General features: G+C 41.5%; 1 protein-coding gene across 6 annotated transcripts in view; it reads left to right on the plus strand.

Moving 5' to 3' along the window:
- The window catches only part of ST7 (suppression of tumorigenicity 7), a 307,405-nt gene that overhangs the window by 186,251 nt on the left and 107,417 nt on the right, over window positions 1–13,737 (plus strand). For all 6 annotated transcript variants that reach the window (XM_066362540.1, XM_066362542.1, XM_066362539.1 and 3 more), the window contains exons 4-6: window positions 3,089–3,143; window positions 4,162–4,277; window positions 12,768–12,843. In XM_066362540.1, the coding sequence (XP_066218637.1) occupies window positions 3,089–3,143; window positions 4,162–4,277; window positions 12,768–12,843 (247 nt within the window). The remainder of the gene's footprint in view (window positions 1–3,088; window positions 3,144–4,161; window positions 4,278–12,767; window positions 12,844–13,737) is intronic.

Here is a 13,737-nt window from a genome sequence, read left to right on the forward strand (position 1 = left end):
AGCTGTGACCTAATTGAGGGGAAACTTTGACATGTATTCATACTTGACTAGATCACTTATTCTTAAAGGACAGTTATTCCTGCCCTGCCACTCAGTTTGAAGGGTAAAGCTAATGAAGGCTTTTTTACATGTTTTTTCTCACTCAGAACATTTTACATTTTTTTGTAATTATTTATAGTTAGATCCTAATTTGTAAGCTTCCAAGTTGGTTGAAGAAAATGACTACTGTATAATGTATAACACAAATGTTAATGATCTTTTGGTTTGTTTTTTTACTACTCTGTTTTAGTTTAAATAATGTTACTGAGTCCTTTTTTTTTTATGAAAGAAGACTGTGACTGTCTCCCACTTCCCACTTCTTGGTTTTGGTCAATTGTATTATTCATTTAAAAAATTTTTACTTTTCAATTACAGTTGATATCTCATTAGTTTCAGGTATACAACACAATGATCATGAAATAATCACCCCCAATGTGTCTAGTACTTACCTAACACCATCCAATATTACAATATTATTGACTGTATTTCTTATGCTTCACTTTATATCCCCATGACTATATTTATAACTGGCAATTTGTACTTCTTAATGCCCTTTTGAAATAAGTTTAGTTCTCTTAATAAGACGTAAAAACAGTATTTCAAAATGTTTGTAGCACCCCCTGCTGGCTACTTTGTGGTATTTCCTAAATAAAGATATCTTCAGATACTGCTCAATAATACTTTTAGGTATACACACCATTGCTCTTTGGAGTTATTTTTATTTAGAAATACCTTCAGTTGCATCTGATATTTAGAGTTGGGTTGAAATTTTAATTGAAAGCAATTTACTTTGTAATTTGTTAATTGATATTTGAGTAGTGATCATCCTTCCAGGCAATATAATGATATATTTACTAGAGACAAATTATTTGCCATAACCTTTTTACTAATATTTCACATGAAATTCAGTGAGGGAGGGCATCTTTTTAAATGTACCTGTTTTATTGTAAATAATGCCACCATGAACATATTTGTACATAAACCTATATGCATGTTTATTGTATGCTAAATACAAAGCTTGCAATATTTCTAAAGTTTTAAATGAAAGAACACTTTGATAAATGAAAGACGTCCTCCAAGGAGGGTTTGGGAATGGTAAGGACCTATGAGTTATAATAATAGCACAGGGACAGTGATTCTGGTTGTTTGGCTCACCAGTATGATTCAAGCCATTGCATCAGTGACACCTCTCAGGGGTCTTTTGTTTGGGAAAGAGGTAATTATTTAAGGGAAGCATATTTTAGTTAGTTCCATATGAAGTGATAGCCACTGAGTTTAAGTTTCTTAATAAAATTAAAAGATTCAGAATTGAGCAAAGATCATTTCCTAAATGACAAGTTAAGCTAAGTGACAGAAAATTTAAGGCCATCCTTTATAAACATTGAGCCAATTTTAAGTGGTATCCTATCCTAATTTTAAGTTAAATTTAAATAAGAACATGTCTTTCTATTGTGTGTATACCTTTAATTCCCAGTTTTATTTTTAAATGAGAAGAGGGGAGACAGAAAGACAGACTTCCACATGTGTCCCAACTGGGATTCACCTGGCAACGCCTTTCTGGGGCCATGTTCTGCCCATCTGGGTCTATGCTCAAAACTGAGCTATTTTTAGCACCTGAGGTGGAGACTACACAGAGCAAGCCAGCCTCAGGGCCAATTTCCTCAAACCAATTGAGCCATGACTGTGGGAGGGAAAGAGAGAGGGAGAGAGAGAAGGGGGAAGGGGAGAGGGAGGAGTGGGGAAGCAGATGGTTGTTTCTTCTATGTGCCCTGACCAGGAATCGAACCTGAGACATCTACACACTGGGCCGACGCTCTACCACTGAGTCAACCGGCCAGGGCTCATTCCCTATTTTAACAATTTATTACAATTACACAGTGTTACCATAGTGCTTTATGTTTTCGATTTTCACTCTGTATTGTAGTAATGGCTTGTTTGTTTCCCCACTGGTTGCTCAGTGTTCATTGGATGGATAGATGGGATGGATGGGTGAGTGAGCGGGTAAGAAAATGGACAAGGAATGTAACAGGACTCAGGATGGAATCTTGATATCTCACCCATGGCCTTTGATGTTCCTTGAGTTCTGCAATAATTTATCACTTTTATGTGTATATGTCTTTAGATGTCCTTTTTGGCTGACTGCACACACACACACACACACACACACATACACACACACACACACACACTGTTAGTTAATTTTATTTTCTAATAAAACATTATTTATCCAAAGAAATGTTTTATTCTGAATTAGTAGAAAATCTTAATCATAGGCTGTCTTAAAAGAATGTACTTTGTATACTTACTGTTTCACAGTCCTAAGAGTTAATGAATGACTTTTCTAAGTAAAAGTCCCGTGGTTCTCAATTTTTGTGGGCCTTGTATAACAAAGATGTATAATCTATTAGTACATGCTAACATGATATTAGCATGATGATTAATATATGTATCTGCCAAGTAAATAATTTTAAATGCTTTAAAACAATTTATTCCATACTATTTCTCCTTATAATAATGTTAACTACATTAATTTTCCTGTCACTCCTTTACAGCAATATAAAAGCAATTTGGTAAATTATCACAAAATCAAAACTAACATAGACCCTAATTAAAAATTTAAGGTTCTTTGCATGCTATACCATAGAGTTCAAGTTAAGTTTGTCATATATAAAGTAATAGTAAGATATATTTGAGAGTGATAGAAAGTAATTTTACTTCTGCCTATATCTTCTCCCTATAATTTTAGAAGTAAACTTATAGAATCTGTTTAGACCTCTTGGAATGATTGTAAAAGTTATGAACTAGCTGATTTTGGCACATACCTTGATTTAATAAATGAGGAAACTTGGGCTCAAAGAGATTATGTGACACTTTCCAAAGTTCTGGTGCCTGAGCTACATTTCCTGATTAATCACCCAGAGCTTCCCATGTAGAAGATAGAGAATAAAATTATCTTATCCTATGGCCAGGAAGGGTGTTCTGCTGAATTAATTAGCTTGTAGCTGTAGTGTCTCTATGTGTAACATGTTTGTATTTCTCTTCATTGCAGAATGCAAAGTATGGCGAAATCCACTAAATTTATTTCGGGGCGCTGAATATAATCGGTAAGCATTTTGACAGCTTGGGAAACAAATGAGTAGCTCAGAGAGCAAAGATAGCAGGAAATGTTTTTGCTGGTTCATTTAGGGGTCATTGCAAGAGTCTGTTTATTGCCTCCATTTTTTTTTTTTTTCATTTTTCCGAAGCTGGAAACGGTGAGGCAGTCAGACTCCCGCATGCGCCCGACCAGGATCCACCCGGCATGCCCACCAGAGGGCGATGTTCTTCGCCTCTGGGGCGTCGCTCTGTTGCATCCAGAGCCATTCTAGCGCCTGAGGCAGAGGCCACAGAGCCATCCCCAGTGCCTGGGCCATCTTTGCTCCAATGGAGCCTTGGCTGCAGGAGGGGAAGAGAGAGACAGAGAGGAAGGAGAGGGGGAGGGGTGGAGAAGCAGATGGGTGCTTCTCCTGTGTGCCCTGGCTGGGAATCGAACCCAGGACCCCTGCACGCCAGGCCGTCACTCTACCACTGAGCCAACCGGCCAGGGCCCGCCTCCATTTTTTGATACTACCCTCAAGTGTTTTGATCTTTTTGTTTTATAAATATTTTAGTATTGAAATTACGTTAAAAAATATGTAGTTTTCAGAAATTTTCTATTTTAGTCATTCTTTTTATTATATATTATGCAGTCAAAATATTTTGACATTTACTTGGAACATGGTCATAAAGATGCCGCAGAAGTTATGTTGAAATATAATTTTGCAGAGTAATTAAGCAAATCAGAATTGTCATAGCTTTTGTGAGATGTCTATTTATAATACTAATTAGGGAAGTTTTTCATTAACTAGTACTAGTAAGATTTTAAGACACAAATATAGGAGAAGATGTAAACTTCTTTCCTGCTGATAGAGTTCCTAAGGAAAGAATAAGATGATTTAAAATATATACATTTTTTTTCGCATTGGCAAAGCTGTTTTAGTTCTCAGTTAATGATTTATAGTTCAATTCCTGTGCAGGTTAATATTTTGTAGGTCTTGTTTCCCTCTCTCAAAGGTGTCTGACGATCTTATTTCCACTCGACAGGTACACCTGGGTGACGGGACGAGAACCTCTGACTTACTATGACATGAATCTCTCCGCTCAGGACCACCAGACATTCTTTACTTGTGACTCAGACCATCTGCGTCCTGCAGATGCAAGTATGAAAAATCCGTTCGTTAGTTGCTGAGTGGGAGGACTTTTGGGTCTGTTTTAAATAGTAAGGTTATTATTTTTAGAATATCTACTCTATAAAAACCCCAATCAATAAGGACTTACTGTCAAGATGGAGGCATAGGTGAACGAGGTTCTTGCCTCCTCCCACAATCACATCAAAATGACAATTTAACTACGGAACAACCATCATCTAAATCTACCTGAAATCTGGCTGAATTAAAGAAGCCACATCAAGATTGGTAAATGGGGCAGGGATGTGGAAGGGGCTGGTCCCACATCCACATGTGGTGGATAAAAATTGGAGGGATATCTTAGCTGCAGAGGTCGCCCCTGTGGAAAGAAGGGACCCCCCAGCTCAGGGTTTTAGTGCCAGGAAAAGAAGTCCCCCTAACTTATGGCTGTATAAACCAGCAGGATTTGAGGCTGAGATGGAGGGCTACTGGAATCCCAAGTGTTTCTCTTAAGGGTCCCATGCCGGACTTCCTCAGACTCACTGCCTCTGAGCTCCAGCATGGGGGCAGTAGCTTGACAGGCACCAGAGACATATCGGGATGAGCTGAACTGTCTGGCATTAGGATGAGAAGTTAGGGACAGCTTTCTCCCAGACAGAAGTGCTGAAAGAGGCCTTTTATCTTTTGCTAAACTCTCCCCCAACAGAGTTGGTAAGTGGGAGTCATATCTGAGTCTCCATCAACCCAGTTCACACTGTTTGCCTTGCCCCAGTGATTCCTTGAGACCCCACCTCACCCAACATTCAGGCCCATGTAAGCTGTTTCCATAGGCTTTTTCAAACAAATGACCTGTCTTGGCTTATGCTTCATATTTTTCTAAAATCACTCAAACAAGTAGCATCTTGTGGACAAGTCCTGCTGGGGGTGAGGATGATGGAGACGCTAAGACCCGACTCCAGGGACCAGGTTCAGTGATGCAGATCCACTTTATTCAGGAAGTAAACTAGCTTATATACATGTGTTCAGCCTATAAGGTGTTACAGAGTGTCCTTCAAAGCCAATGGCTGAAAAGATCAGGGAGCTGCATGGTTGGTGCTGAGTCACTTCCTTATAGTGGGTGAGCTCCCTTCTGGGTATGCCTAGGAGGCTTCTGGGAGCTGGAGTATTCTCACAGCATTGCATCAGCCACAGCTGCTAGGAATGTGCTCTGCGCTCCACCTACATCTCCCCCTTCTCTTTTAATTAAGGCCAATTGGACTTGATGAATGACAGCTTGCTGTTGTAGCTTCTGAATGCTACACATTATGCAACGGAACCCTAGTAGAAGTAAAACAACTATAATACCTATTATACTATATGCTAATAGATTAGCTGGATTAAACAATGAGGCAAGCTTCTATAATGTTTGACTAGTTAGGGCCTGACCTGTGGTGGCGCAGTGGATAAAGCGTCGACCTGGAAATGCTGAGGTCGCCGGTTCGAAACCCTGGGCTTGCCTGGTCAAGGCACATATGGGAGTTGATGCTTCCAGCTCCTCCCCACCTTCTCTCTCTGTCTCTCTCTCCTCTCTCTCTCCATCTCTGTCTCCCTCTCTCTCTTTCTCTCTCCTCTCTAAAATGAATAAATAAAATTAAAAAAGAAAATTAAAAAAAAATGTTTGACTAGTTAGGAAATAGAACAGGGATCTTAAACGGGATTCCTCCTAGGGGTTGGGATATCATTTCCCTCCTATTGTGTTACAGAGACCTTCTAGGTGCCATTAAACACAATTCCATTTTGATTGTAAAAAATGGACGTAGGTCCATGCACGCCCCCTTCCCACAAAGGTCCCAGCATCCAAACACAAAACGGATGGCTTGCCGTGGACTGCCTACTGCATATGGTTGCATTCCATCTCTCAGCTTCTGATGCCAAACTCCGAGGTTGATGGTCTGTGCATTGGGGCCAGAGGCAATGAGGCAGTCTCTCCAGGGAATTCCTTCTCTCGAGAGTGTTCTTAGATGTTTGTCATACAGGAGTGGGCAAAGAGGCAACCCTGGGAAGGCAAGGTTAGCGGGGCGGGCCCAGCTGTTAGTAGCTAGGGGGAGGAGGGCTTGTAGGCCAGTACTGAGCCTTGGTTGGTAGTACCGTTTTCAGCAAAATCCCCCGTAGTATGATTTCAAAGGAGGACCCACCCCTCCGAGGGGATGGTGTTATTATTCAGAGTAAACTGAAGTAGCATTGGGTCACTGAGGTTACACCATATAGTGCTGTTCCACTGTTGGGATTCCCAGCCACTATTGTCACAAGGGAGACTAAGGGAGCAGTTACTGGAATATCCTGCTGGAAACTGTGGGCTATTAACTTCAACAGGCATAATTATGCCAGGGTGGGGAACAGCCACCTAGACGTGAGGATCTCTTTGCACTTGGGAGTTCACTGTGATAATGGCACACATGAAGAGGAACAGAGTCAGGACCTCCTCCAGGTGGCCATTCAAGGCTGAGTCTGGCCATCTCCTGAACTGGAGGGTTCACAGGTGTTGGAGGCGTCATTGGTGGGGTCATCTTGGGACACCAGGAGTGGCCGTATGTTTCTTCCTGGGATCCAAATTGGATGTGGGCTATTTTCTGGAAAAACACAAGCATAACCTCTTCCTTGTGTTAGAAGAGGGTGCAGTCCCTGCCACTGAGCTGTGGCTGGGTCCTTCCAGTGTACTAATGGCAACGGGGTCGGTTGGTTATGAAGACCTCCCCAATGTTTATAAGCAGGAGTTATCCTTCAGAATCAAAAGTTAAATAATTGGGAGTGAATACAGCACTGAGGAGCACTTCTCCAGGTGAGGCCTGGGGCATATCCCCCCTTTCTTTTTGAATTTGAAGCTTAATGTCTCTGTGTCACCATTCTACAACAGCTTGTCCTTGGGGATTATAAGGAATGCCAAGGCGATGTGTGATTTGCCATTGGGAACAAAAGGTTTTAAATTGGCTGCTGGTATAACAGGGCCCATTGTCAGTTTTAATTTCCCAAGGTACACCAAGGCAAAGCATGGCCTGTTGAAGGGCACAAATTGCATGTGTAGCTTTTCTCCTGCTAAGGCCGTGGCCAAGACGGCTCCGGAGAAGGTGTCTACTGCTATGTGTACATAGCAGAATTTGCCAAATTGGGGGACATGAGTGACATCTATTTGCCACAGAGCATTAGGCTATAAGCCTCAAGGGTTGACACCCTGTGGTTGTAGGGGGCCTAAGGGTAGTAAGGGCCTGCACTGTTTACATATGTGAACAAGGTGTTTGCAGGTTGTGTGAGTGAGATGGGGAAAGAGAGATTTGAGAGAATGGGCAGACATATGAAACTGGGCATGAAGTTGTCTGGCTTGCTCAATAGGGGAGACTGTTAAAACTAGATGATGAACTTGTGTGTTGCCTGCCGCTAGGGGGCCAGGCAAGCCAGAATGGGAACGAAGATGCTGAATATACGAAGGGTGTTGACGCTCCTCTAACAGTTCTTTAAGCTGGCTGAGAGCCCTATCTAGTAATGTCTGCTTGGGCCAATGTCTTCCAATCATGAGGACAATTTAAATGAATACTGATATTTTCAAGTAATTGGTGAACATAGGGAGAATGAAGGCCATCGTCCTGGATAGCTTTTCTGAGAGTGATGACTGTTTTTTGGTCATGTGGATACCAAGCTTGCAGTTGTGCAGCAGTAGAGTTCTCTAGTCCAAATGCTGCACAGGAAATATCTCTTTGCTGACACATGGGGGCGTATAGGCTGGCCCATGGGTCTGCAGCTGGAACACGTGTTGGAGTTAAAGCTGGGGTAGAAAATGGCATCTGATAGGCTGGGGTGGGGCATTGAACCCCAGCAGGGAATGCAGAAGTAGCGACTTCTGCTTTTTCCGGCGGCAGAGCTGATGGCGCAGTTAGCAATTTGGTTGGTTTTGTTTCTGCATGCTCAGCCACAATTTTGTCAAACTCAGAGGCTAAACTACTTTCCTCCTCAGTGGAGGGGGGCAAATAGGAAGGTAGGGGCTCCCCAGAGAGAGGGGTAACCTGTAATATTTTTGGCACTGGCGGAGGGTCCCCAGGAGGAGCACTGGTCAGGCAGGCATGTATTGCCAATAAGGCAGGAGTGAGTCCGAGGGGGAAGGTTTGTCCCCCCTGTACTTCGGCTGAATGGACGTGCCGGAAAGCTTGGGCCCAAGTATCCGGGTCCCAGAGCAGCATGTCCTCAATCCAGGGATTGAGACCAGAGAGAATCTCTCAGTAAGTACAGAGATCCTTTTCACAAACTTTAACTCGCCTACTCTGCAATAGGGCCCGCAGGCTCGAGAGTGGGGGAGAAGGTTTCCCATTGCAGAGGGTCACTCACCCGTCCCTTGGATGCTGGTTAGGTCCCTGCCCCATGTTGGGCGCCAGTTGTGGACAAGTCCTGCCAGGGGTGAGGACGACAGAGATGCAAAGACTCAACTCCGGGGACCAGGTTCAGTGACGCAGATCCACTTTATTCAGGAAGTAAGCTAGCTTATATACATGGGTTCAGCCAATAGGATGTTACAGCATGTCCTTCATAGCCAATGGTTGAAAAGATCAGGGAGCTGCATGGTTGGCACTGAGTCACTTCCTTATAGCAGGCGAGCTCCCTTCTTGGTATGCCCAGGAGGGTTCTGGAAGCTGGAGTATTCTCACAGCATTGCATCAGCCACAGCTGCTAGGAATGTGCTCTGTGCTCCACCCACAGCATCTGGTCTCAGAGTGCCTTATACCTCTTGCTAAGTAGCCTTGGGCCTGGCACTAGCAGCAGTGGGACTTGGTTTACAGCTTAGCTTCTTCTGGGCACCTCCAAGGCCAGCACAGATCATTTTGTAGTTTATGCTTGGTGGCTCTGGGCAGAACACAGGGGCAGTTACCTTGGCCCAGTGTACCTGGTGGACGGCTTCAGACCACATCAAAAACCCACCACCCAACCACCTCCACAGGTGACACACTTAAGGGGCAGTCTCGGCAGGCACCACAACCCTGCTGAAGTAAGTCCTGCTCTATTGGGTGGACTCCTGCACAGTTGTCCTCCATGGTGGTCAGATATTGGTGGTTGGTGGTCAAAGCCAATCCTTCTAGCTGATTTGCCTAGGGGCAAATCCCTCTCATTGATGTGCCAACAGCAATCAAGGCTCAGCTACAATAGGAAGTTGTACACAGCCCACATGGGGTTGCACCTCAAGTACCCAGCTTGGGTGATCGGGTAGGCTGTACCACCAGACCCCACAGAACACCTACTATATTAGGCTACTCCATCAATCCTAGGAGACATAGCAGCTCTATCTGATATATAGAAACAAATTTAGGAGAACTGCCAAAGGAAGGAGACAAAGAAACGGGTCCCAAATGAAAGAACAGAACAAAATCTAGAAAAAGAACTAAACAAAATGGAGAGAAGCAATCTATTAAATGCAGAGTTCAAAACGGTGATTATAGGTATGCTCAATGAATTTAGAGGAAAAGTTGATGAACTTTAGAACTTCAACAAAGAGATATGAAACATAAAACATGGAGATAGAAAACATAAAAAAGAATCACTCAGAACTGAAGTTACAATAACTGAAATGAAGAATACATTGCAGGTAATCAACAAGAGATTAGATGAAGCGAAGGATGAAATAAGCAATTTGGAAGATAAGGAAGCAAAAAGTATCCAATCAGAAGAACAAGAAGAAAAAAAGGAATCCAAGAGAATGAGGAGAGTGTACAGAACCTCTGGGACAACTTCACATGTACCAACATTTGCATTATGGGAGTGCAGGAAGGAGAAGAGAGAGCAAGAAACTGAAAACCTATTTGAAAAAATGACAGGAAACTTTTCTAACTCAGTGAAGGAAGTAGACATACAAGTCCAGGAAGCACAGTTCCAAAAATGAATCCAAAGAGACTCACACCAAGACACATCTTACTTAAAATGGCAAAGGTTAAAGACAAAGAGAGAATCATAAAAGTAACAATAGAAAAGCAGTTGGTTACATACAAGGGAGCTCCCATAAGACTGTCAGCTGATTTCATAACAGAAACTTTGCAGGCTGGAAAGGACTGGCAAGAAATATTCAAAGTGATGAAAAGCAAGGACCTACAACCAAGATTACCCAGCAAAGCTATAATGTAGAATCAAAGGATAAAGAGCTTCTCAGACAAGAAACAACTAATGGAGTTCATCACCACTAAATCTGTATTATATGAAATGTTAAAGTGTCTTCTTTAAGAAGAAGAGAAAACAAAGACTAAAACTATGAACAATAAAATCAAAATAAATATGTATCTATTTACAATTGAATCTAAAAAACAAAATAAATGGACAAGCAGAACTGAAACAGAGTTATAGACAGAGAGAACATTTTGATAGTTGTCAGATGGGAGGAGGGTTGGGGGAATGGGTGTAAATGGTGATGATATTAGGAAGTACAAATTGATTGTTACCTAATAGTCATGGGGATATAAGTATAGCATAGGGAATATAGTTAATAATATTTTAATAAGTATCTACAGTGTCGTATGGGTGCGACATTTATCAGGATGATCACTCAGTAAGTTACGTAAAACACTCGGGTGTACACGGAAAACTAATACATGGTGAGGCAAAGGAGGTTCAGAGTTGTGAGTACATGAAACAGCTTATTTTTATATAATTATTAATTAATGTATTATTTTCCATATGAACAACTGTAAACCTCCTTTTGCCCCACCCTGTATAATACTGTATGTCAACTGTTGAAAAAAGTTTTAAATGATTTAAGAAAACCCCAATGAATAAAAAATTGGAGTTTGACTAGCAGAATCTAGAATTCTGATACTTAAATAAAGGCTTTGTCACAATGAAGTAATGATGTAGAATTGAGTCCCCACATTATAATTTAAAATATTATTTAGAAAAATACCAAAGTTGGATTTACATGTTTTGAGGAAATATAAATCTTATGTGAAGCTAATTAAATCCTTGGTTGAGATGAAGAGGCATGTCTTCTTAATGATACTCTAGTTAGAAAGTGAGATACAGGCGTGACCTGTGGTGGCGCAGTGGATAAAGCATTGACCTGGAACACTGAGGTCACCAGTTCAAAACCCCAGCTTGCCTGGTCAAAGCACATATGGGAGTTGATGGTTCCTGCTCCTTCCCCCTTCTCTCTCTCTCTCTCTCTCTCTCATTCCCTATCACCACTCTAAAAATGAATAAATAAAATATTAAAAAAAAGAAATTGGGATTCAGTTAATTCAAATGATTAAAGGGTATATTATAATAATTTAGATGCATATTTGTTGGTTCATTAGCATTGAAGGGGGTATGGTCTTGGCTGTTGGAATCCAATTTGTTTTTCATCCTAGAACAGACTTTGTTGAGGAATGCATGTGACACTGCCTTAGTTATAAATAATTTGATTCTTTTTTTGGTGACAGAGACAGGGACAGACAGACAGGAAGGGAGAGAGATGAGAAGCATTAGTTCTTTGTTGCAGTTCCTTAGTTGTTCATTGATTGCTTTCTAATATGTGCCTTGAACAGGGGCTACAGCATGGAAAGTGACACCTTGCTCAAGCCAATGACCTTGGGCTTCAAGTCAGCAACCTTTGGGCTCAAGCCAGTGACCCTGCGCTCAAGCTGGTGAGCCTGTGCTCAATCTGGCGACCTTGGGGTTTCAAATCTAGGTCCTCTGTGTCCCAGTCCAACACTCTATCCACTGTGCCACCACCTGGTCACGTGTGATATTTTTGATATTACTTTAAGTAAATAGGGGAATAAAGAAAAGGAATACAAACATGCTCATAAGAAACTAACTTAGAAGGTACAAATTTATAGAACAAATTAAAAGAGAATGTTACTCTTTTTCAAATGGTGTGCTTTTGCATGGTGGAAACATAGTGTAATAAATATTCTAGTATTGACTTCCTACAGTATACTAACAAACTGCTCTGGTATATGAAAACTAGATTGGCAGCAAGCCCTGGAAACAGGTACACATGCTGAGCAAAAGCTTAGAGTACTTTCTTCTGACCCAACTCATAGTTCTTCAGTGGGTTTATAGTGTTCTAATATACATAGCCTGTAGCAAATGTCTGGAGAAATGACCAATAGAAATTATGTTGTGTTTAAGTAGAAGGAAGGGATTAATAGCAATGTCATCTCAAAATTTGTAAAATAATACACATTCTTTAACAACAAATTACATTAATGAGCAAAAGAAATATTAAGTCTCAGATAGAGTGCCTCTTCTGGATTAAGAAACCTTAATCAAGATTGTCTCTAAGATTATAGATGAGTTAGTCTATAAAATTTAGATCTATAGTTCTGTGAGCACAAGAAAGATTTGATATTAGCAATTGAAGGACAGTCGAATATCAAGTTAGAATGTATTTGTGTGACTTTGGAGGTTTGGGCTGATCCTCTTGGTAAGTGAAATATTCCCTGTAATCAACACTACTAATTTAGTCATTGTCCTATATTGAGTTGTCCTAACTATATGTATTAATTAACCTGCTTTTGTTCTCTTTTTGTAAAATAGTAATGCAGAAAGCATGGAGAGAGAGAAACCCCCAGGCTAGGATTTCTGCAGCTCATGAAGCCTTGGAGATTAATGAGTAAGTTGGGCGGGGGGAGATCTTGCTTTTATCTTATTCTCTGCTGACTGTGTTCAGTTGCCTTTGATGAGATACCAGTATTAAACTATGCATTTGAACTTGAGGATTATTTTGGGGGGCATCTGTCTATTAAAAACCTTTTTGTGAAGGTGATTTAAGTCATTTTAATGAGAGAAATTCAGTGGTTTGCTGTGACCCTAAGTTCAATCCTTCCAGAGCTGTACCTAAAATAAACGCAGCTCTACATCCAGGAGCAGTGTGACAGGGGAATTTTTACAGATGTAGAATGTTCATCTGTGCCATCACATTTTCTCTAGATAGACCTTCTGCTAGTGGGGAAAACGTACTGAAACATCAGCTAAAAAATTACCCTTTAAAAATATTTTGAGATCAAGGCAAAGATAAGAGGGAGTGCTGTGCTTCTTGTTGCTAAACAGTCTGTGGGTTACCAAGGCAGACGGGGAATCTCTGCCGGGGATCTCAGAACATGAGAAGATTCTTGAAGCTGGAGTCATAAAGCTCGGGGTTGGCAGAGACCTTAAAGGTCGTTCAGCACAGCCATCCATCTGGTGCGTGAATCACCTCGCCGCTCTCCCTGCCAAGTGGTCATCGTGAAGCTATTTATGATTTTTTCGGAAGAAGGCTACAGAACCCTCTGAATTCAGCAGTCTTAGAAAAAGGATCCTGTTGAGGGTTGGAAATCCTGCCGTGATAACCCGTTCGTTTCTGATTCTGTCGCACAACGTGTTTATTTCCCAGTCTCTTGTCATCTACAGAGTCGATAGCCCTGCCTTCTGTGCGTCATCCATGTTTCTGACAGACGGTCAGGGTCAGGGCTGGGTCCCTGGGACATGAGGAGGAACCACCCTCCAGGTTCATGTTTCATGTTGCTCA

Source organism: Saccopteryx leptura, chromosome 2, assembly GCF_036850995.1.
Source record: "Saccopteryx leptura isolate mSacLep1 chromosome 2, mSacLep1_pri_phased_curated, whole genome shotgun sequence".
NCBI classification, from domain to species: domain Eukaryota; kingdom Metazoa; phylum Chordata; class Mammalia; order Chiroptera; family Emballonuridae; genus Saccopteryx; species Saccopteryx leptura.